Raw genomic sequence first — 23327 nt, 5'->3', positions numbered from 1 at the left:
CCCACTCTCTCCCTACTTATTCAATATAGTTCTTGAAGTTCTAGCCAGAGCAATCAGACAACAAAAGGAGATCAAGGGGATACAGATCGGAAAAGAAGAGGTCAAAATATCACTATTTGCAGATGACATGATAGTATATTTAAGTGATCCCAAAAGTTCCACCAGAGAACTATTAAAGCTGATAAACAACTTCAGCAAAGTGGCTGGGTATAAAATTAACTCAAATAAATCAGTTGCCTTCCTCTATACAAAAGAGAAACAAGCCGAGAAAGAAATTAGGGAAACGACACCCTTCATAATAGACCCAAATAATATAAAGTACCTCGGTGTGACTTTAACCAAGCAAGTAAAAGATCTGTACAATAAGAACTTCAAGACACTGAGGAAAGAAATTGAAGAAGACCTCAGAAGATGGAAAGATCTCCCATGCTCATGGATTGGCAGGATTAATATAGTAAAAATGGCCATTTTACCAAAAGCAATCTACAGATTCAATGCAATCCCCATCAAAATACCAATCCAATTCTTCAAAGAGTTAGACAGAACAATTTGCAAATTCATCTGGAATAACAAAAAACCCAGGATAGCTAAAGCTATCCTCAACAATAAAAGGACTTCAGGGGGAATCACTATCCCTGAACTCAAGCAGTATTACAGAGCAATAGTGATAAAAACTGCATGGTATTGGTACAGAGACAGACAGATAGACCAATGGAATAGAATTGAAGACCCAGAAATGAACCCACACACCTATGGTCACTTGATTTTTGACAAAGGAGCCAAAACCATCCAATGGAAAAAAGATAGCATTTTCAGCAAATGGTGCTGGTTCAACTGGAGGGCAACATGTAGAAGAATGCAGATCGATCCATGCTTATCACCCTGTACAAAGCTTAAGTCCAAGTGGATCAAGGACCTCCACATCAAACCAGACACACTCAAACTAATAGAAGAAAAACTAGGGAAGCATCTGGAACACATGGGCACTGGAAAAAATTTCCTGAACAAAACACCAATGGCTTATGCTCTAAGATCAAGAATCGACAAATGGGATCTCATAAAACTGCAAAGCTTCTGTAAGGCAAAGGACACTGTGGTTAGGACAAAACAGCAACCAACAGATTGGGAAAAGATCTTTACCAATCCTACAACAGATAGAGGCCTTATATCCAAAATATACAAAGAACTCAAGAAGTTAGACCGCAGGGAAACAAATAACCCTATTAAAAAATGGGGTTCAGAGCTAAACAAAGAATTCACAGCTGAGGAATGCCGAATGGCTGAGAAACACCTAAAGAAATGTTCAACATCTTTAGTCATAAGGGAAATGCAAATCAAAACAACCCTGAGATTTCACCTCACACCAGTGAGAATGGCTAAGATCAAAAACTCAGGTGACAGCAGATGCTGGCGAGGATGTGGAGAAAGAGGAACACTCCTCCATTGTTGGTGGGATTGCAGACTGGTAAAACCATTCTGGAAATCAGTCTGGAGGTTCCTCAGAAAATTGGACATTGAACTGCCTGGGGATCCAGCTATACCTCTCTTGGGCATATACCCACAAGATGCCCCAACATATAAAAGAGACACGTGCTCCACTATGTTCATCGCAGCCTTATTTATAATAGCCAGAAAATGGAAAGAACCCAGATGCCCTTCAACAGAGGAATGGATACAGAAAATGTGGTACATCTACACAATGGAATATTACTCAGCTATCAAAAACAACGAGTTTATGAAATTCGTAGGCAAATGGTTGGAACTGGAAAATACCATCCTGAGTGAGCTAACCCAATCACAGAAAGACATACATGGTATGCACTCATTGATAAGTGGCTATTAGCCCAAATGCTTGAATTACCCTAGATCCCTAGAACAAACGAAACTCAAGACGGATGATCAAAATGTGAATGCTTCACTCCTTCTTTAAATGAGGAAAAAGAATACCCTTGGCAGGGAAGGGAGAGGCAAAGATTAAAACAGAGACTGAAGGAACACCCATTCAGAGCCTGCCCCACATGTGGCCCATGCATATGCAGCCACCCAATTGGACGGGATGGATGAAGCAAAGAAGTGCAGACCGACAGGAGCCGGATGTAGATCGCTCCTGAGAGACACAGCCAGAATACAGCAAATACAGAGGCGAATGCCAGCAGCAAACCACTGAACTGAGAATAGGTCCCCCGTTGAAGGAATCAGAGAAAGAACTGGAAGAGCTTGAAGGGGCTCGAGACCCCTTATGAACAACAATGCCAAGCAACCAGAGCTTCCAGGGACTAAGCCACTACCTAAAGACTATACATGGACTGACCCTGGACTCTGACCCCATAGGTAGCAATGAATATCCTAGTAAGAGCACCAGTGGAAGGGGAAGCCCTGGGTCCTGCTAAGACTGAACCCCCAGTGAACTAGTCTATGGGGGGAGGGCGGCAATGGGGGGAGGGTTGGGAGGGGAACACCCATAAGGAAGGGGAGAGGGGAGGGGGATGTTTGCCTGGAAACCGGGAAAGGGAATAACACTCGAAATGTATATAAGAAATACTCAAGTTAATAAAAAAAAATTGTCAGTACTGTACAAACGAGATGTAGGGCCCATGCTTCCATCACTTTAGTTATTAGCTGTGTGACCTTAAGCAGGTTGTAGAGTGCTGTAGGTCTCATACTTGTTAGTCTTATGATAGTACTGACATCATAGTTGCTGTGAAGGCAAAGTGGGTTAAGGTAGTCAAATGATTAGAGCAAAACCTGGTGCCTAGCTGAGGCTGAATGACAGCAGTTATTAGTGCTTTACCATAGAGGAAGTGTTCTTCTGTGAGCTTTGAATGCCAAAGTTTGTAGTTTTGTTCCCTAAAATGGGGTAATATATTCTTTCTTCCTTTCTTCACCTCCTTTTGACATAAAACTGGTTTGCTTGGGGATGTGGGAGAGAAGAAAGACTGGTACAGGCTGTGACCTCAGAACAGATTAAAACAGTACTGAAATGTAGAACAGCCCCCACATTTTCATAGCTTAGTGAAGATCACAGCCAATCTAAGTTCCATTCCCTTGAGCCATGTGGTAGTAGGAGTAGGAGACCCCAAAAGCTGTCTTGTCTCGTTGGGTGTGTATGTATGGTTGTCTCGTTGGTGTGTGTAGGTGTGGTGTGTATGGTCCCTGTAACAATTAATATTTTTAAGGTACTATTTTATGCTTGCTGCATGTTCCCCTGAATTCAGGTAGAGCATCCAGTTAATTGGTTCATACTTCTATTTACCTTGAAAGAAGAGCCCGTGCAGGGTCACACTCCTGAAATTTCATGCCAGGCCTTGAATTTAGCTGGCAGATACCTTCAGTCTGCAAATCAGAATCTAGAGAAATCACAGGAAAGTAATGAATCCCAGGAGCCCCAAGGAAGCAGACCTCCATGAAGAGGAAGAAGTGGTGTCTTTCCACACAAGGTGCTGAGGATGGTTCAAATTGGCCTTGGCTTGGTGTGAGCATCACTGCATTCAGTGTAGATGAGCTGGGTAAGAGAGGCTGAAAGAGTCAAACTGGAAAGGGAGGAGATGTGACGAGACAGAACAGAAATTTGGAAGTTGCCAGGTTTGACGGGATAATAAGAAATTCGTGGGCCACCATTGGGTACAGCCTCTGATGCTGTAGTCCCTTGAGGGCTGGAATTATGGGTGTGAGTCTCTGTGCCTGGCTCATAATTATTAAAGTGGGTTGAGAGTTAGTGGAGGGGCTGTGCCCATCTCCTTTTCAGAGCTCATCTTTCCCTCTTTATAGTTGGGAGATGAGCCATTGGTTTTCTTTGCTTTTGCAATGAAAATCATGAGCTGCTGGCTTTCCATGTGACCTTCATACAGGCAGGATATCCTGGACACCTTAGTGGGTAAGGAGGAACATTGTAGAGTCTGTTGCTTGACTCAAATAATCCTGGGCCTGTATCTCCAAGCATCTACCTTTTCCCTTTCCCATGAAATAATAATATTAGGGACTGCAGAAGATAGTTCTCCCAAAGAAGGCAGTGACGAGGTATAGAGCTGGGAATTGCATGACTAAAGGCTGCTTACTTTTGGCAATTTAACTCTGCTATTCTGTGGCCAAAAGCCACTGGCTTCTGTCAATTAACTCCTGATGATAGTATCAGGGGATTCAGAAAAAAGGGCTTAGTTACCTGGGATCTTTTCTCTCTGGCTCAAGGGCCCCTCTCATTGTAGTCACCAGGGTAGAAGCTCAGAGTTCATTAACTCTTCATGAGTTAGAGAGAAAAGAAAAGGAGAAAGTCGGGCTGGAGCACTGATTGCTCTTCCAGAGGTCCTGAGTTCAATTCCCAGCAACCACATGGTGGCTCATAACCATCTGTAATGAGATCTGATGCCCTCTTCTGGTGCATCTGAAGACAACTACAGTGTACTTAAATAAATCTTTAAAAAAAAGAAAAAAGAAAAGAAGAAAGTCAGGCATACACACACACACACACACACACACACACACACACACACACACATTGGTTGGCCCCAACCATCTGATTCATTAATTTCATAAGTACACATGCAAACTTATAAACATGCACATATACCTATATATGTATGTATGTGCATACATATAGACAGACATATATACGCATATTTTGTATAAGGATAGACATATGTGTGTGTATGTTATACTCAGATCATGAGGTCCCTCCCTACAGACTATCAGAGACCAATAGGACTCCAACTCATATGCAAAAGCAAAGACTCTTTATTCAAGTTTGAGCTTGGATCCTCCAACATCTCCAGCACAGTGGAGGGTATGGGAGGCACTGAGCTGGTATAAGCCTTGCCTATTTATTATGGTAGCAGGGTGACAGACTTTCTAACTTGGCAGTTATATGATTGGTTGACATTTGCTTGTGCACTACTGTTGGCTAGTAGTGATTTCAGCTTGGTATGAAGAATGATTGCTAGCTTCATCAATCTACTTTAGACATTAGGTACATTCCCCTTAAGAACTGATTGGTTGTTGCTAGGGGTGAAATGGCTACTTGCCCAGGGGAATTGTGATTGTTACCAGGGTGACATGGCTCCTGGAACAAGTTGGGGTTTTTCTAGTAGCTGGGTTCATTCAGAGGGCAAGTGAATCATAAAATGGAGTGAAGTCAGTTGTATTGGATGGTGTTTTGCTGGGGCAAACACGTGAAGGGTTGTATCACTGAAGCAGACACAGGTGAAAGGATGATTTGTTAAAGCAAGCATGTGAAAGGACATGTAATGAAGGATTCTTTGCTAATGACACTCATGTACTGATTCTCCGTACATACATTATTGAGCTCCATTTATTGGAGCTCCGTAGAGAAAAACTGTACCAAAAAACTTCTGGTAGTATGATGCAGCTTCTTACCGCTTCCTCAGACTCTGGCTGATTGGCAAAATGATGTCATCTGACGCAGTTTCACCTGGAGTTTTGCTTAGTCAGACTCATATGCTAAGGCAAGACACATGGAGGGCACGTGATGTTTGGAGGGAGTACAAATCAGACTCAGTGGACGTGAGAAGGGCTTGTATTTAGAGCTAGCACTGCAATGCTTCTTTTTCTCACCTCTTCGCTGATTTTCACTTTGCTGAGAGAGGCAGAGCCAAGAACTGGCATTCCTGGTGATCCTAATCCCTACTGCTGTCTCTGCTAAGCATGCCACCTCTACTGACTTGAGTTTACTACCTGACTCTACCAAACTGGACTGCTAGTATATTTGTGTAGTATTTGCTAGTGGATCAAGCTGTTGCTGACCTGTGAACTGAACTGCTGATTTTCTTACAATGCAGATGGAATTTGCTTAAAAGAAACATTTTTTCTTTGTTCTTTTTCGGAGCTGGTGACCGAACCCAGGGCCTTGCGCTTCCTAGGCAAGCGCTCTACCACTGAGCTAAATCCCCAACCCCAAAAGAAACATTTCTAAACAGCTCCACTTCCCCGGTTTCATAATAACCTTTTTTATCCACTACCTCTGGTGGGTGGTAGCCTAGAAGGAAGGTTAAAGCATTTAAGAACTATCATTAAAAGTAGCCTTTGAAAAAAATTAAAGTTACAATGGAGTCTGAAAGCAATATGGAGTTTGTAATGTTAAGGTAGGCCCACACACACACACACACACACACACACACACATACACACACACACACACACACACACACACACACACACACACACACACACATTTGGTGTTTGGTGGATGGAGAAGAGCTCCCAAACCACACTTTATTTCTTCTCGCTGGCCTTTTAATACCTTCTTAGAGAAAAGTTCTTTATAAAATTACCTTATAGATAAAATGTTACACAATAGGAGAGTTAAAGAAGGATGTCAATAGTAAGTTCAAAGCAATGTTTCATTCTGTAAGCTCATTATAAGTTCAAAGCAGCAGTTTCACATGGCCCTGCTTTATCATAGTGCACACCTGTGGTTTTATCTTTGGACCTGACCTAGAATGAATGTTTTTCCTTGATCATATAAAAAATAAAAAACGTATGGTTGTCTTTTATCCTGCTAGGCCCAGCACCTCAGTACCCCAAGATGTCTGCTAGATATCTTGGCGGAAACACATCCCAATTCTACAGCGGCCCAGTGTCTCCTGCCGCCACACACTTTCCTACACTCAAACTGTCACATAAAAGAAGACACAACACAATAATCTTTGACCCAATTGGTAAGATATAATTGCCCAAGTAAACATACATAGCCCAGTACCGTCCATCCCTTAAGAACATTAATAACAACCTGTAAATACACAGAGCAGAATCTTAACATCACCTGCCATGGCTTCTCTCTCTGTCCCTCCTCTCTCTCCCTTTCTGTTCCAGTCTCCTCCTCTTCCATCAAACTTCTCTCCTGCCCATCCTTCCTTCTCATCCAATGACAGCCCTCCTTCTATCCTGTACCTGCCCCTCACCTGTATTTTACAAATTCAGTGGAGAGAAGGTACTGATGAAGTCACCTGAGTCCTGAGTACGGGTCTAGGCAGCTATCCTTGGGGCAGTGGAATTAACATCAAAATACAGATAACCCTCGGGCAAACCACAACATAAGCCTATTTCTCTTCTTAGTGTAATTTATGAAAGTTAATTGTATTCCTTTTTGTGTAGGCTTTACTTACTGTCCTATGAAGAAGGGGCATATTCTTTTCTTGATTCTAACTTTATTACATCTTTCTGACAAAATAATTAAAACTATCTCCTTAACCTTTCTTCTTAAAAATTATTCGAATCAGATCAGAAATACTACAAAGCAATTACTTCATGTAAACATCATTAATTCATGAAAGTTCATCTTCATGTTGATCTGTAGGAAACTTGCACAATAGGGGAGGCTGATGCCCAGGAATCATTGGCTATGTAAGTGTCAGGAAAGACATACCAACAGTGAGAAGCAATCCTGGGATGACGTCTCTGGGCTGCACTTCTCCATAGTGCACCTATTGCGTCCATGCAAACTGGTACACCCTCTCCAGGAAATTCACTTACGTGCCATGGCCTTTCCTAGAAGGCTTATGTCAATAGGTAGTTTGTTGGATGTACCCTAAGTATTCTGTAATTATCAATTATTTCTCCTTTAAGTAGGTCATCTCTAATGGATAGTTTCAGTGCTTTTTGCTAGGCTTGGCCTTTCTCTTTTTTCCATAGACTCACTTCATTTCTTAATTAGCAAATACAATTATCTGTCTCTATACAAGGAGGAGTTGGCACTCTGTGGGCAGGTCTTTAACAGTTTTCACACCAAAAGACTATGTTCTAATTTTAAAATATAAATATTTTATGTGAAATATTAGAAACCCAGTATGCCATCCACTGTTTTTTACAGCTGATAGTGTCAGGAAATAAATATATCAGTGTTTGTCACAGCATATCTAAGAAATCAAGAGGCTGCAGTTGAGTGATTGGTTGACCTCTGCAGCAGGTGTAGGCCTTGACAATGAAGTGGAAGAATGAAGACTCCTTCCTTCTGTAACTTTGGAGCCCTCCTCACAGGAGTATTTTTCTGATCACCCCACTGTAATCCATTTTATGTAGCATGCTACAGAACTGAAACATTCTCTACTTCACAAGCATGATTATAATCAAAGGGATTTTAAATAGATGGAAATCACTTTCAGCCTGAGCTTTGCAAACCAGTACTTCTGATACCGTGAGCATAAACATACCAAGCAAAGAGGAATGGCCTCCTTGTGTGTAGCTCTGATAAGAGTAGCCAGAGAAAACAGACGATATCAGACAGTCTGAAACCTATCCTGATGAGTCCTGTCATGTTTCAGCAGAATTTGAAGTTCATCTTGTGCTAGTGAGGATAAAATACACTTGGCTTTTGTGTTCAGTTCCCAGACTTCTCTCTTTAACTGGTTGTCATGTCGAAGTCAAGGCCATCTGAGAGCGATCCAGACTCTGGCACAGGCTTGACTCGGCCCAGGTTCCTGCTTCATCCTCAAATGTACTTTCTGAATTTCCCAGGACAGTCAAAGCTCTGCTTGGTTTTTACCTTTTACTTATATGTTTTTTGCAGATAATCACAATAGGGTCTTTCACACATGGTTGTGAACTGCATGCAAACATTACTGTGCTTCCTGGAAGCTGTGACTTTAACAAGGGAGTCAGCACAGTTCTTACAGCTCTTAACTCATGTGGGCTTAGAGATTGATTGAGAAGTTGACATGCTTCCACATGTGGTAATTCTGCAAAGTGCTACATATTTTTATTTATAGTTAAGGGAATAAGGCAAAATCCCCCCTTGACTACATTTCTGGCATTATTTACTCAGTGATAAATGGAATTGCCTCATGAGTCTGAGTCCTGCAATGAAAGACCCTATTATAGTTTATATACATGTTAGGGTGTGGTTTGAGTTACAGCTCCAGGGGGGGGATTTAAATTCTGAATATCCTGGTAGCTTTGGACACAGTTTTCTGTGTTTCAACACTGTAAAAGAAAAGAAAGAGCAAAGGGCGAAGGTTTATGCTATAGTGCTACAAAATAATTCAAGTGAACACAGCCTAATGAACGCCAAAGTTAAAACTGTCACCAAGTTGATGACAGTCCCATGTCAACTCATGTCAGCTTGTTCTAAATACTACAGCTGTAAAATACACTAACTTTGTAAGGACACCAGTGGCCAGCATCCCCATACCAGGGAGGCAAGAGAGAGAGCTGCAAAATTCAAAGGGCCTTTTCCTCAGTGGGGGACCTCATCAAAGCCAGTGTTCCTGGAATTTCCTGGAGGATAGAGGAGGTATATATTCTGGAGGGGGTTATTAATCTTATATATATTGTATTTGTTTTAAGTTAATAGGAAATTTCTATTTTGAGTAAAGTAAAAATGTATACTCTACCTATACACAGTCTTGATGATCATCAAGACTAGGCTGCCATCTTGACAAGTATAGGAGGGCTCAATGGTTGGCAGTATAAGGTTTAGCACAGATATACTTGAGGGAAGCTTGCCTCTCCACTTAGCACTTCAAAGCTGGACTAGCCCCATTTTCTGAGTTCTTCTTGAGTATGAGAAGTCAGTGGAACGTATCAGGCTCCGTGCGTGGACTGTAGTATTTTGTACTGGCCGCTTGTAAGATTTTTCCGTCTTCTTTTGTCCAGTTTGACAATGGTGCAGTTTAGTTGGCTTCCTTTTGATTTTTACGCTTGCTCACGTCAGATGTTTTTGATCTTTACCTTTATGTTTTACCTAATTTGGAAGGTTTTACTCTTTTTGAGACCAGGCCTCTCTGTTCTGGAAGGCTGGCCCTGAGCTCCTATCTCCTACCTTACCCTGTCCAGTGCCCTGCCTATTGGCATGCACCAGCACAAATGGCCACAATCTTAGAAATAAATGGTTACTTCTAAAAAAAAAAAAAGTGTAGGTTTACCAAGAGGTTGCACAGAGAGTGAAGGGAATTACCACATAGTCATCACCAGCTTCTCCTATGTTTTCTTGTGTAATATACAGTTGTTAAATTTAGAAAGTTGTCTTTGTATAAGCTTTTAACTATAGTGTTTCCATTAATGTTCTTTTATTACTTTCTGTCCTAGCACACTTTACATTAGACACCTCCACTCTGTAACTGTCTCACATGTGCAGTTCAGAGTCCTAATGCTGTTGTTCAGTGCTGGCCAGGTGTCTTTAGGATGTCTGTCAATGTGAATGTGGTATTTTCTCATGCTCAGGGAAATATGGATTTGGGCACAATAACAAAAATGCAGGTCAGATTCAGCTGGTCTGAGAAGGGAGCAGACGTGAGGTTACCTTCAGAATGAGCTGCTTTAGGTAGGAGAGACCCACTGCAAGGCCCATGGGTTGTCTGGAAGTAGGAGAGCGTGGAGAAGAGATAAAACAGAGAGCGGAGGCGCTCCATCAAGAGAGACTGCCACTGTGTTGTAACATGACATTTCTCAAGGGAAGAATGAACCCCCATGACAAAGGAAGTTTCTGACTTTTATATGTTCCAGAGTGTGGTGGGAAGTTTTATAGCACATAATTCAGTCTAGCTTAGCCTACATGCTAAGGGTCAGGTACTGGGTGAGGGTATAAGTTTATCCTGCAATAGCAACATGTAGGAGTCTAGCTGGGCTTGTTCACAGTTGAGTGTGGGAGGAGAAAACTCCTGGAGTTGGGAGAGAGACTACAGTGGGTGTGACCTGGTTTCTGAGAGTGAGAAAGGCAGCCTGAGGGTCTACATCTAACACAATGCCCTCTCACTGCGTCCTATCAGGGTGTGAGGTGATGCCTGGTACCTTAGCACTGGTGATGTTGAACTAGGCAGTGTGAAGACTTCTGGGTTCCTCTACCCAAACAGCAGTTTTCCTTTTCTGTTCCCTAGTGTTTGCCAGGTCATATTCATCCAGCCAGCAGCCTTCTGCTTATGAGAAGAGACTTGGGTGGCAACCTCTCTCTCACGGTTCTAACCCAGGATTACCACTACTTCTTGTTCCCCTTGGTCTAGCCTTGAAGATCACTACAGGCTGGGTCCTGTCCCTTTCTGTCCCTCCCTCCTTCCTTCCCCTGGAAGATGCTGTGGTGGCTAATCTTGTCTGTCATTTTGACTGCATTTGTAATAAACTGACACCCTCTAGGATCCTCTTGTGTTCCCTGCCCTGTCCTAGAAACATCTGTCTGTCTGAGGAACCTGGTTCCTTTTGCTGGGCAGTGGTGTGTGAAGTCAGCTCTCAGAGCTGGGTGCCTTCTTCTTGCCATGGTTTTGTTTGCCATGTTTCGTTCCTTTATTTTGTTTCACCAGCCTTATTTTTTTTTTAAAGATTCAAACCATGTTGTTTAACCTTTTATTTCTCCCTAAAGGGCCCTGCGGTGCTGTGTTCATTTCTTCAACGTTTTCCTGTCTTTCAGATTGGATAATGGCTGTGTGACTATTTATCTCTCTTTACTCTTTCCTTTGAATCTCTAAGCAGCTGTCAAAAACAATCTAGTGAATTTGCATTTCATGCATACTATTTTTCAGATCTAACATTTCCTTTTGTAGGGAGCAGAGGAAGTACCGAGTGGATGTATTCTGTTGACATGGACACAGACATGACAAGGACCTTCAGAACTATGAGAACTGACAAAACCTTTCACCGTATATATGTATGGGTCAGGGTTAAAGTTGACACAGAGCCTTCTTCCTCTGGTACAAGTATGTATCTTTACATATGATTGATCAGTGTATGTAAAAGCTAGCAATTAGAGTTTCTTCAGCCTGAAATTGCTCACCTATAGAGACCTTCTGCCAGACTAACACTCCCCATTGTGCTGACATTATGTCCCAGGTTCTGGGTTGTTAACAGTGCTGGTATCATGGTTGCATCAGCGCACACAGATCACTTACTCCAGCTTCTCTGTGTCTGTGTCCTTTCTTTGTTCCCTCATTGTCCCTAGTGAAGGCTCTGAGACCTAAGCTCTACAGGAGGTAGCATCCTTCTGTTTCTTTTATCTCCAGTAATTTCTGCTTCTCCAAGTTTTCCTTTCAGTTTATTTTGTCACAGCGTTTATTCCCTTAGTTATAGTGAAATGTGGTTTTAATTCTTGCTTGTTAATGTAGATTTGGCTGCACCAGCTGGTTCCCTGATTGCTTTTTCTTTGAGTGTATTCATATTTTCTTTTTCTTTTTTTTTAAAGCTGTTGAGTACTTTGGGGCTATGACCCATACTTTGTAAAGACTCCAGATTCTGTTGTTCCCTGAAGAATGTTAATATTGTTAATATCGTAAGGCAGTTACTTTGGATAAACCCAAACCTCCTCTAACTGTGCTTTCTCTGGTGGACAGTAATAAAGCTCTCAGTTTAGCTCAGTCCCAATGACCTTTGTGGAGCTGATAAGATTGCCCTGTAATGTGCACAGTTAACATCAGCACTTAGGAAGCAGAGGCAGGGAATCCAGCAGCTAACGATTGTACACAGTATTTAAAACCATGCAAAGATACCCAGCAAGACTTTGTCTCACAAATCTAGCCACCAGGCATCGTGCAATATAGGGTCCTGATTGTGGGTGTCAATTTTCTGAAGTCTGTTTTATTCTCCTGCTGTGCAATTAGTCCTACAGCCCATAGAGAACCATTGGGTTCTCTAGCTAGTGAGACTGCAGGATTTCATGTAAGTTTTATCTGTCTGCCCATCACAAACTAGGTAGAACCTGCTTTGGGGAGAAAAAAATTTCAAATGTGAAACCTAGTGTCATCCTCTTCTTGTAAGTGTCAGCCTCAGTGGGAGAGGCAGTGCCTAGCCTCTTAAGAGACTTGAAGTGCCAGGTTGGGGGATACCAGAATGGGGGCACCTACTCAGAGAGGGAAGGGGGTGACCCAGAGACAGGCAGTGAGCAGGTTATAAAGTGAATAAGTAAAAAGATAAAATTAAGTTAAAAAAGAAAAGAAACAAGCTTCCAAAGGATAATGATAAAATAAAGTATAAGATAAAACAAAAAAACTAACACATCAAAATTAGACATAACAAGCAGAAGGAAAAGAGTACAAGAGAAGGCACAAGAATTAAATACTCTCTGTGTGCACACTTCATGAAAATACTAAACTGAAAGCCATAATACCCTTTGTATTCCCCAATCCCCCACCCCCACACAGAATACTTGGTACAGACCTGTCTCTGAGTTCATGGGCGCTTTGATTCTATGATTTAGAGGACCTTGTTTTCTTGGTGTCCTCCTTCTCCTCTGCCCCTCACACTTGCCTCCTCATCTGTAGGGGTCCTGAGCCTTGAGGGGATGGGTTTTATAGACATATTCAGTTTAGGGTTATGTGTTCCAAGATCTCTTACTCTCTGTATCTCTATGGATCCATGTTTGTTCCCATCCGCTGCAGGAGGAGACTTCTCTGATATTGGCTGAGCCAAGACTGATCTATATGAGCATAGATAGCAAAATGTTATTAGGAGTCATTTTCTTGTCACTTTAAAAGAAAAAAGGACTGCAGTATTCAGTTTGACTTAGGTCAACTGTCAAGTCTCAGGTTCTTGGTCACCCAAGCAGTGTTGGCTATGGGTTCCATCTTGTGGAGTGGGTCTTAAGTCAAAGCAGATATTGGTTGGTTATTCCCACAAGCTTTGTGCAACCATTGCCCTGGCATGTCTTGCAGCTGGGACAGCACTGTAGATCAAAGAGTTTGTGGCTGGGTTGGTGTTTACATTTCCATTTTGGTGGCCTGAAGAGTATCTTCCATACCAATGAGACTAGAGTATGGATGTCAAGGTCCTATGTAGGTGCCAGCTTGACCTCTCCATGTTCAGTGTGTTGTGTGAATGTTGTGTTCAGCAATCGGGCCTTGCTGTCTGTTTGCAATGACCTATTGTCTTGGCAGCAGCCATAGGACCCGTTGGTCAACAACTCAATTAGGTGTAACCTAATCCTGCTACTGGAAGCTTCATTTGATGACAAGAGATGGCCTATTGAGGTTCTGTCTCCTCCATTAGCTGGCAATTTCATTTAGATCACCTTCATATGTGTATATATTTCAGGGAGTTTTACTGTATTTGGTTTTCATACCATCCCTCAAATGGTCCTTAATTTAAGCTGTCTCTCTCTTTATTCCTGCCCTTGTACCTCTCTCCCTCCCACTCCTAAGTTGATCCTCCTCTTTGAGTCCCAACCCAACATCTATAACTATCTAGTTATTTCCTTTTCTAAATGAGATCTGCACCCCACCCCATCTCTTCCTCTATACCTGACAACTGTGAATCTATGGATGGTAGCTTGGTCATCATTGAGTTAATGACTAGTATCCACAAATGGGCGAATGCATGCTACATTTGTCTTCTGGGTCTAGGATAACTCACTTGGGATGGTCTTTCTAGTTTTATTCATTAACCTGTGAATTACATGGTTTCACTTTTTGAATAATGACTGAGTAAATGCTCCATTGTATAAACGTGCCACATTTTCTTTATCCAGTTCTTCTGTTGAGGGACATCTAGGTTGTTTTCTAATATCTGGTTATTATGAAGAGAACAGAAATGAACATCGATGAGCAAGTGTGTCTGTGGTAGGATGAAGTGTCCATTGGGTACATGCCTAGGAATGGTATAGCTGAGTCTTCAGACAGATTGATTCCACCTTTCTGAAGAACTGCCACACCAATCCTCAAGTTTATTCTTTTACCAGTAGTGGCTGAGTGTTCTTGCTCTACATCCTTACCAGCAGGAGCTGCCATTTGTCTATAATCGCAGCCATTCTGACAGGTATAGGATGGAATCTCAAAGTGTTTCCATTTGTATTCCCCTGATGGGCTAACAGTGTTGAGCATTTCTTTAAGTGTTTCTCAGCCATTTGAGTTTCCTCTTTTGAGAAATCTGTTTAGATCTGTACCCCAATTTTAATTGGGTTATTTGTTTTCTTGATAACCAGTTTTTTTTTCAGTTCTTTATATATTTTCGTTTTTTAAAGGTCAACATTTAGTTGAGGCTGTCTTACAGCTTCAGAGGGTTAGTCCAATATCATCAGGTGGGAAGCATGGCGCTGGCGGAGCTGAGAGTTCTACATCTTTTCTTTTCTTTTTTTTTTTGGCGGGGGGAGGAATTGGGGGGCAGTGGTAATGTTCACTGTCACTGTCTTTCTTCAGACACACCAGAAGAGGGCATCAGATCCCATTACAGATGGTTGTGAGCTGCCATGTGGTTGCTGGGAATTGAATTCAGGACCTCTGGAAGAGCAGTCGGTGCTCTTAACCCTTAAGTCATCTCTCCAGCCCTCTTTATATATTTTCAATATTAGTTCTGTCTAAGATGTGTAGTTGGTAAAAATCATTTCACATACTATAGGCTGTTGCTTTGTCTGAATGATAGTGTCCTCTTTCCATGCAGAAGCTTTTCAGTTTCATGAGGTTCTATGTATTAATTGTTGATCTTAGTGTCTGCACTAATGCTGTTCAGTTCAGAAAGTCATCTCCTTTCTCAATGCGTTGAAGGCTGTTCCCCACCTTCTTTTCTGTATCTGGTTTTATGCTTTATGAAATCCATTTGGAATTGAGTTTTGTGTAGAGTGATAAGTATGGATCTATTTGGATTCTTCTACATGTAACCATTGAGTTTCACCAGCACTATTTGTTGAAGATGCTATCTTTTTTAGTGTGTATATATCTGGCTTCTTTATCAAAAATCAAGTGTTCTATATGCCATAGTTAGGGTTTTGTTTCTGTGAGGAGAAACCATGACCAAGGCAACTCTTACAAAGGCAAGTATTTAACTGTGGCTGGCTTACAGTTTAGTACATTATCATCATCATGGTGGGAAGCATAGAGAATCCAAGAGTTCTATGTCTTGATTTGAAGGCAGCCATAAGGAGACTGGAATTCCATACTGGGAAGAGCTTGAGCATAGGATACCTCAAAGCCCCATCCCTACAATTACACACTTCCTCTAATAAGGCCACACCTAGTAGTTGCAGTCTTTATAGCCAAGTATTCAAACACATGAATCAATGGGGTCCATACCTTCTCAGATTTATATTTGGGTCTTCAATTTGATTCCATTTACCAATGGATCTGTTTCTGTGCCAATACCAGAGCTTATTTATTATACAATTTATATAATATACAATCTGTAGTACAATTTGAAATCAGGGTATGGTGATATCTCCCCCAATTATTTTACTATTCAAGATTGTTTAGCTATCTTGTTTTTTTTTTTTCCTTGTGTTTCCATATGAAGCTGAAAATTGTCCTTTTAAGATCTGCGAAGAATTGTGTTGGAATTGTGATGAGGATTGCATTAAATCTGTAGATTGCTTTTGGTAGATTGGCCATTTTTACTCTGTTAATTCTACTGACCTATGAACATGGGAGATCTTTCCATTTTCTGATATCTGCGATTTCTTTCTTCAGTGCTTTAAATTTTTAACCATACAAATCTTTCACTTGCTTAGTTACAGTTACCACAACATATTTTGTACTATTGGAGGCTATTGTAAAGGGTGTTGTTTCCTTGGTTTCTTTCCCAGTCTATTTGTCATTTGTATAGGAGGGCTACCAAAATCTGTGAGTTGATGTTTGTAACCAGCTACTTTGCTGAAAATGTTTATCAACTATAAGAGTTCCCTGGTGGGTTTTTTAAAATTGTTTATGTATACTATCATATAAGATACTTTGATTTCTTCCTTTCTAATTCTATACTCCCTTGATTTCCTTCAGTTGTCTTATTGATCTAACTAGAATTTCAAATACTATATTGAATAGGTATGGAGAGAGTGGACAGCCTTGTCTTGCTCCTGATTTAAGTGGAATTCTTTTGAGTATCTCTCCATTTAAGTTGATGTTGGCTTTGGGCTTGCTGTAAACTGTCTTTATAATGTTGAGGGTGTATCCCTTGTATCCCTAATCTCTCTAGGACTTTGATCATGAAGGAAGATTGGATTTTGTCAAAGGCATTTTCTGCATCTCTCACTAGAGATGATCATATGATTTTTGCCTTTTGTCTGTTTATATGGTGAATTTTATATATTGAGTTAAATATGTTGAACCATCCCTACATCTCTGAGATGTGTTCTTGAATTCTGTTTCAAAGTATTTTATTGAAAATTTTGCATCTATGCACATAAAAAAATCATCTATAATTCTTTCTTTGTTGGGTCTTTATATAGTTTGGGTAACAGGGTAACTGTGGCCTCATAAAATGAACTGGGCAATATTTCTTGTGTTTCCATTTTGTATAATAATTTGAGGAGTATTGGTATTAACCTGTGTTTGGAATTCTGGCAGAATTCTGTGCTAAAACCATCTGACCCTGGCTTTTTGTTGTATAGGGGTCTTCTAATGACTGCTTCTATTTCACTAGGGGTTATAGGTCTGTTTAAATTGCTTATCTGATCTTGATTTAACTTTGGTAAGTGGCACCTATTGAGAAATTTTTATATATATTTATACATATTTATATGTTTTTTTTCAATTCAATAGAGTACAAGTTTTATTATTGGATTTTTTAAATTTACATTTCAAATGTTGTTCCCTTTCCCGGTTTCCCGGACATAAGCACCCTATCCCATCCCCTCCCCTTCTTCTATAAGGGTGTTCCCCTTCCAAACCACTCCCTCTTCCTGCCCCCCCAACATTCCCTTACATTGGGGGGTCCAGCCTTAGCAGGACCAAGGGCTTTTCCACCCATTGGTGCCCAACAAGGCCATCCTCTGCTACATATGCAGTTGGAGCCATGGGTCAGTCCATGTATAGTCTTTGGGTAGTGGTTTAGTCCCTGGGAGCTCTGGTTGGTTGGCATTGTTGTTCATATGGGGTCTCAAGCCCCTTCAGCTCCTTCAGTCCTTTCTCTAATTCCTCCAACAAAGATCCCGTTCTCAGTTCAGTGGTTTGCTGCTAGCATTCGCCTCTGCATTTCAGCCCTGAATTCGATTATTTCTTACCATTTCCTCCTTTTTTTCCAAGATTTCTTCTTTCTGTTCTAGAGCTTGCAGGTGTGTTGTTAATTTGCTAGTATGAGATTTCTCCAGTTTTTTTTTTTTACATAGGTGCTTAGAGCTATGAACTTGTCTCTTAAAACTGTCTTCATTGTGTCTTGTAAGTTTGATGTGTTATGTATATTTTCATTCAATTCTAGAAAGTCTTTAATTTCTTTCTCCATTTCTATCTTGAACAATATTTCATTCCATATGAGTTGTTCAGTTTCTATGAATTTGTAAGCTTCCTGTTGTTTCTGTTGATAACCAACTTTGATTTGTGGTGATTAGATAAGATGAGGGTTTTACTTCAGTTTTCTTGTATCTGTTGAGACTTTGTGTCTGTGCATGTGGTCAATTTTGGAAAAAGTTCTGTGAGGTGCAAAGGAAAGGTATATTCTTTTGTGGTTGGGTAAAGTGTTCTATAAATATCTGTTAATTCCCTTTGGTTTATAACATCAGTTGTCTCCAGCATTTCTCTAATTAATTTTTGTCTGGATAATCTGTCTTTTGCTAAGAGTGTGGTATTAAAATATCCCACTATCAGTATGTGAGGGTCAATGTGTGATTTAAGCTGTAATAGTGCTTTGTTTAAGAACTTTGTGCCCCTTTGTTTAATGTACAAATGTTAAGAATTGCAGTGCTGAGCTGGGAATGGTGTCCCATGCCTTTAATCCCAGCACTTAGGGGGCAGAGGTAAGTGGATCTCTTATGTTTGAGGACAGCCTGGTCTACATTGTGAGTTATAGGACACCCAGGGTTACAAAGAGAGACCGTATGTTTAAAAAGACATTGCAGCGTTCTCTGGGTGGAATTTTTGTGCCTGTGTTTGTCTCTTCTGGTTAGTTTTGGTTTGTGGTCTATTTTGTCAGATGTTAAAATGGCTGCACCAGCTTGCTTCTCACATTCATTTGCTTACAATATCTTTTTCTATATTTTTACCCTGAAGAGATTACTATCCTTGATGTTAAAGTGTGTTTCTTAGATGGAGCAGAAGGATGGATTTTGTTATTGTATCCATTCTGTCAGACTGTGTGTTTTTATTGGGGAATTGAGACCATCGATAGTGACAGATATCAATGAGCAGTATTTGTTGATTCCTGTTATTTTGTTGTTGTAGTTGTGGTGGTGATGGTGGTGGTGGTGTGTGTCTGTGTGTGTACATGATACATTCCATGTGTGGAGATCAGAGGACTAGTTCCAGGAGTGAGTTTTCACCTTTCACCTTGTTGAGGCAGTGTATATCTGTATTTTGCGGTATATTCCAGTTTAGTTGATATTGATTTAGCTTCAGTGTGATTTTTTTTGTTTCTACTTTTTAATCTCATTTCAGAAATTCTGGGGTTACAAATGTGCCTTACTGCATCCAACTTTTTACAAGGTTCTGGGATTAAAATTTAGGTCATCAAGATTAATTTACCTCTGTTGACTTGCTAGTCTGAGATTATTTATTCCTTGTGTTTTCTTGGGCCGGTTAACCTTTTTAGTTTGGAGTTTTCTCCTAGTGTCTTCTGTAGAGCTGGATATGTAAATAGACGTTCCTTAAATTTAATTTTGTCATGGAATGTCTTGTTTCCTTCATCCATTGTGGTGTAGTGGTCTGGGCTGGCATCTGTGGTCTCTTAGAGTCTGTAGAACATCTGTCTAGGCCTTTCTGGCTTTTAGAATCTCCATTGAGAACTCAAGTATTATTCTAATTTTGTCTTTATGTTACTTGACCTTTTTCCCTTGTAGATTTTAATGTTTTTCTTTGTTCTGTGTGTTTAGTGTTTGGTTATTATCTGCTGAGGAGACTTTCTTCTCTAGTCAAGTCGATTTGGTGTTCCCATGCTTGTACCTTAATAGGCCTCTCCCTTGTTAGGTTAGGGAAATTTTCTTCTATGATTTTATTTAAATTTTTTCCTTATCTTTGACCTGGGTTCCTTCTTTTTTTTTTTATTCTTTTTTTCGGAGCTGGGGACCGAACCCAGGGCCTTGCACTTCCTAGGCAAGCGCTCTACCACTGAGCTAAATCCCCAACCCCAACCTGGGTTTCTTCTTATTAGTCTTACAGACTTCCTAGATATTTTGTAACAAGAGTTTTTTAGATCTAGCATTTTCTTTGATCAAGGTATCCATTTTTTTTATTATATCTTTAATGCTTGAGAATCTCTCTTCCATCTCTTGCACTCTGTTAGTGAAGTTCCTGTTCATGTTTCTAAATTTTGCTTTTCCAGATTTCTCCCAGTTTGGGTTTTCTGTATTGATTCTATTTCCACTTTCATATCTTGAACTGTTTTATTTGTCTCCTTTTACTGTTTGTTTGTGTTTTCGTGGGTTTCTTTAATTGTTTACTTGTTCTCTAAGGACCTCTTCTTATTCATAAAGGTCTTTTCTTGTGTTTCAGCTCTGTTGCTATACCCAAGATCTTCTGTCGGATGGTTACTGGGCTCTAGTGGAGCTATATTGTCCAGGCTGTTATTGATTGTACTTTTATGCTGGTTTGTAGGGATCTGGGTTTGGGATGATTATAGGTCTCGTGCTCATGTCTAGTCTTGTCTTTGTTGGATGGGTATTTTGTTTCTTGGTTTCTGTGGACATCTCTGGTTCTTAGGAAGATGTGTTGGCTATGTGTTCTAGCCTGGCAGAAAATTCTTCTGGAATCCTGATAGGTCCCAGTTGGGAGAGGGATGTTAGAAGTGGAAGATCTATATGGTCCCCAGGAGATAAGGTTCAGAGATGGTAGGCCTTGGCAGGTGGTCTACTGCAGAACCAGGGATGAGACTTGGGGATTGGATCTGGAGGAGCCAGAGGGAGAGGTGAAAACCACCTGCTTCCCTGGCTGAAGTTATGTTTGCCAAATCTTAAAGATAAGGCTGTCCTTCTCTGAGGGCTAGCAGCTCGCAGAGTGAAAGCTAGAGCCTCTCACTGTGTGCAGTGCAGAAGGGTGAACATAATCAGGAATTCCTCCTTTGGCCCCGAGTCAACTGCAAGGGGAAAAATGAAGTGGAAAAGATGTGGTGTGAAGGAGGCATAGGTGTGTCCTAGAAAACATGGTCAGCCTGAAGGTGGTTTGTCAGGGAATGACTTTACTAGACTGTAGAATTTTGTGAACCAGAACTGTTTTGTAAATACTGTTAAGTCCACAAGTGTGTCCAGTCTCAGCTTCACAGATAGCTCCACTCAGCATAGCCATGAACCCGAAATGTATCAGCAGTCTGAGGTATATATGGCACAGAAAACGTAAAGGACCTGATATCTACACCTTACTCTGTAGCTTGGAAGGAGCATGGAGTGATTTTTTTCCGTCACTTCATGTAGAAATGTGTCAAAGAAGTCTGTCTCAGGCCACACTGTAGGAGCTGGGCCGTCTCTCTTTTCTGATGTGTTGCTTTAGCTGTACACGAATCTCCTGGAGCCTTTCGAGGGTGTTTCTGAACATTTGAGCATTGGAACACAAAGTGTGCATGCTTCAGAGGCTGCAGTGGGTAGCTGAGGAAAACTAACTAAAGGTTTTGATAGAGAGGGAGGCCTTTCCATGTTATAGCTTATGACAGCACATGGAAAATGCTTCAGTGAAGCAAGCTGACACTTAAAATCAGAGCGCAGTAATAGCCAGAAGTGCTGAAGTCAACAGGCTTCATAGAAGTATGGTTGCCATCTGCTGAGAAAGCCTTTCAGAGTAGCCACAGACACGCATTTGCAACCACAGCCAGTTCATTTTTTCCTTAAATGTGGGACTGTGACCTTGATTGACGCCAACAAGAGCTGTGTACTTCCAGAGAAGGGAGACCTAGTTCATGCACAAATCCAACACAAGTAGAAAATAGGTGAAGGAGAACCAAGGTATGTGGGCTTTCACAATACACTCAGTTCAGACGACGATGCTGTTCATTATCTCTTGGGGTAGCTTTAAACACCCTCTCCCGAGAGAGAGAGAGAGAGAGAGAGAGAGAGAGAGAGAGAGAGAGAGAGAGAGAGAGAGAAGAAAGGAAAAGGGAAGAAAAAATGGCCAAAAGAAAAACTCATTTCTGGGCTATGGATTGAAAAGGATAGGTGAGGGTGTGAAAAGTCTTTGGGTGATAGTCAGTGATTTGGATAATATTAGTGAGACACCATGTGACCTGGAGGAATCACTCATCAACAACAGAGGAATGGTCGACTTTTGTGCAAAGCGCTCTGTCTCTCTGGGTCTTGTGGTTGACTGCTGCAAAACAAGAGATTTGGACTGAGTGTGCCCAAAGAATTTTTTGTTTTAAAGTTCAATGAATTAAAGACAGGTTAAAGTAGCAAACAGAGCAGTGGTCCATCTTTACAGAGATGTAGATGGAGGTGTAATTATCTCAAGGTTTGATCCCTAGAACTGTGTGCATCAATATAAGCAACAGGGCCAGGTTTGATCCCTAGAACTGTGTGCATCAATATAAGCAACAGGGCCAGGGCTGCTCATTTATGAAGATAGAGACCTTCTGACATCAGGAACAGGAGGGGATTATTAACAAAGAAAATACTGGCAAGGGAAAATACCAAAGGAAACAAGGGTCTAAGTATAATAAATAGTGACTGATGCTGACTGCTTGTTTCTGTCACTTCCTTCTTTGTGGCAAGAGAAACTTGGCTGTGACTTTACTTCTTAAGAAGGTAGACATATCATGTAATCCAGTTAGTCATGCTTTGCTCAGCTCCCTTTTTCTTTGGGGGAGCATTCTGGCAACAGAACATTCTCTGGTCTTCTAGTCATATGTCCTAGATGAAGTGGCCACTACTTCTGGGTGCTCTGACCTGTTTCAGCATCGACCAATGGCCATATGAGTATATTTCATTTGGAATTCATTTTCCTTTGACTCCTTCAGTAAGCCACACTCTCAGTTTAGCTTTAACCAGTAATAGTGCAGGTAGGTTAATATCCACTGTAATTCTCTATATGATCAGAATTTTTGTACAAAAGTCCCTGAAAGTTGGAGTTCAAAAGAGACAGCAGTCCCTTTATTGAGAAGAATAGTGTTCCCTCTGCATTAGGAAGAGGCATGAATTACAAAGTCCTAGAGGTTCTTTGCATTTCAGATTCATGAGCATCCCAGGAAGGTAGGGCGTTCAAATGAGCTGAGAATGAGCATCAAGTAGAGCAGTGGAGAGCTTAGAGACAAGACTTAGCATGGCTTCCGTGCAAACAGTCCTGGAGACTCTGCTGAAGAAAACCAAAGCTTGTCAGTGACAAATACAAAAGCATGTAAAGTCCACACCAAAGCTGGCATGATGGGAATAGTAGCTATGGCAGCACTTGGGGGCTGAGGTGGGATCCCAGGGACAAATTGGGCAGCATAGAGATCCAGCTTCTCAAAAACGTCTGTGCCAAATTGCAGGCACTTCAGAACCATCAGCCCCTGGCCGCCAGAGAACTACTGCTGGGGTTGATAGTGACGGTTTTGATAGCCGGCCTGACGGATGGGGCTCTACAGTAGCTGCCTTA

The 23327-nt window shown here is 41.2% G+C and overlaps 1 protein-coding gene across 12 annotated transcripts in view; it reads left to right on the top strand.

Moving 5' to 3' along the window:
- Window positions 1-23327, top strand: part of Aopep (aminopeptidase O) — a 315985-nt gene that overhangs the window by 23804 nt on the left and 268854 nt on the right. For 5 of the 12 annotated variants that reach the window (XR_015640651.1, XM_087589940.1, XM_087589941.1 and 2 more), the window contains exon 2: window positions 11478-11630. The exons of the other annotated variants lie outside the window; for them this stretch is intronic. Coding sequence is in view for 4 of the 5 variants with exons in the window: in XM_087589940.1 (XP_087446066.1) it covers window positions 11580-11630 (51 nt within the window). In the remaining variant the exon portion in view is untranslated. The remainder of the gene's footprint in view (window positions 1-11477; window positions 11631-23327) is intronic. 12 annotated transcript variants of the gene reach the window in all.

Source organism: Rattus norvegicus, chromosome 17 (assembly GCF_021556685.1).
Source record: "Rattus norvegicus strain SHRSP/BbbUtx chromosome 17, alternate assembly SHRSP_T2T, whole genome shotgun sequence".
NCBI classification, from domain to species: Eukaryota; Metazoa; Chordata; class Mammalia; order Rodentia; family Muridae; genus Rattus; species Rattus norvegicus.
The sequence above is the reverse complement of the archived record's forward strand: the minus strand, read 5'-3'. Positions and strand labels throughout refer to the sequence as shown.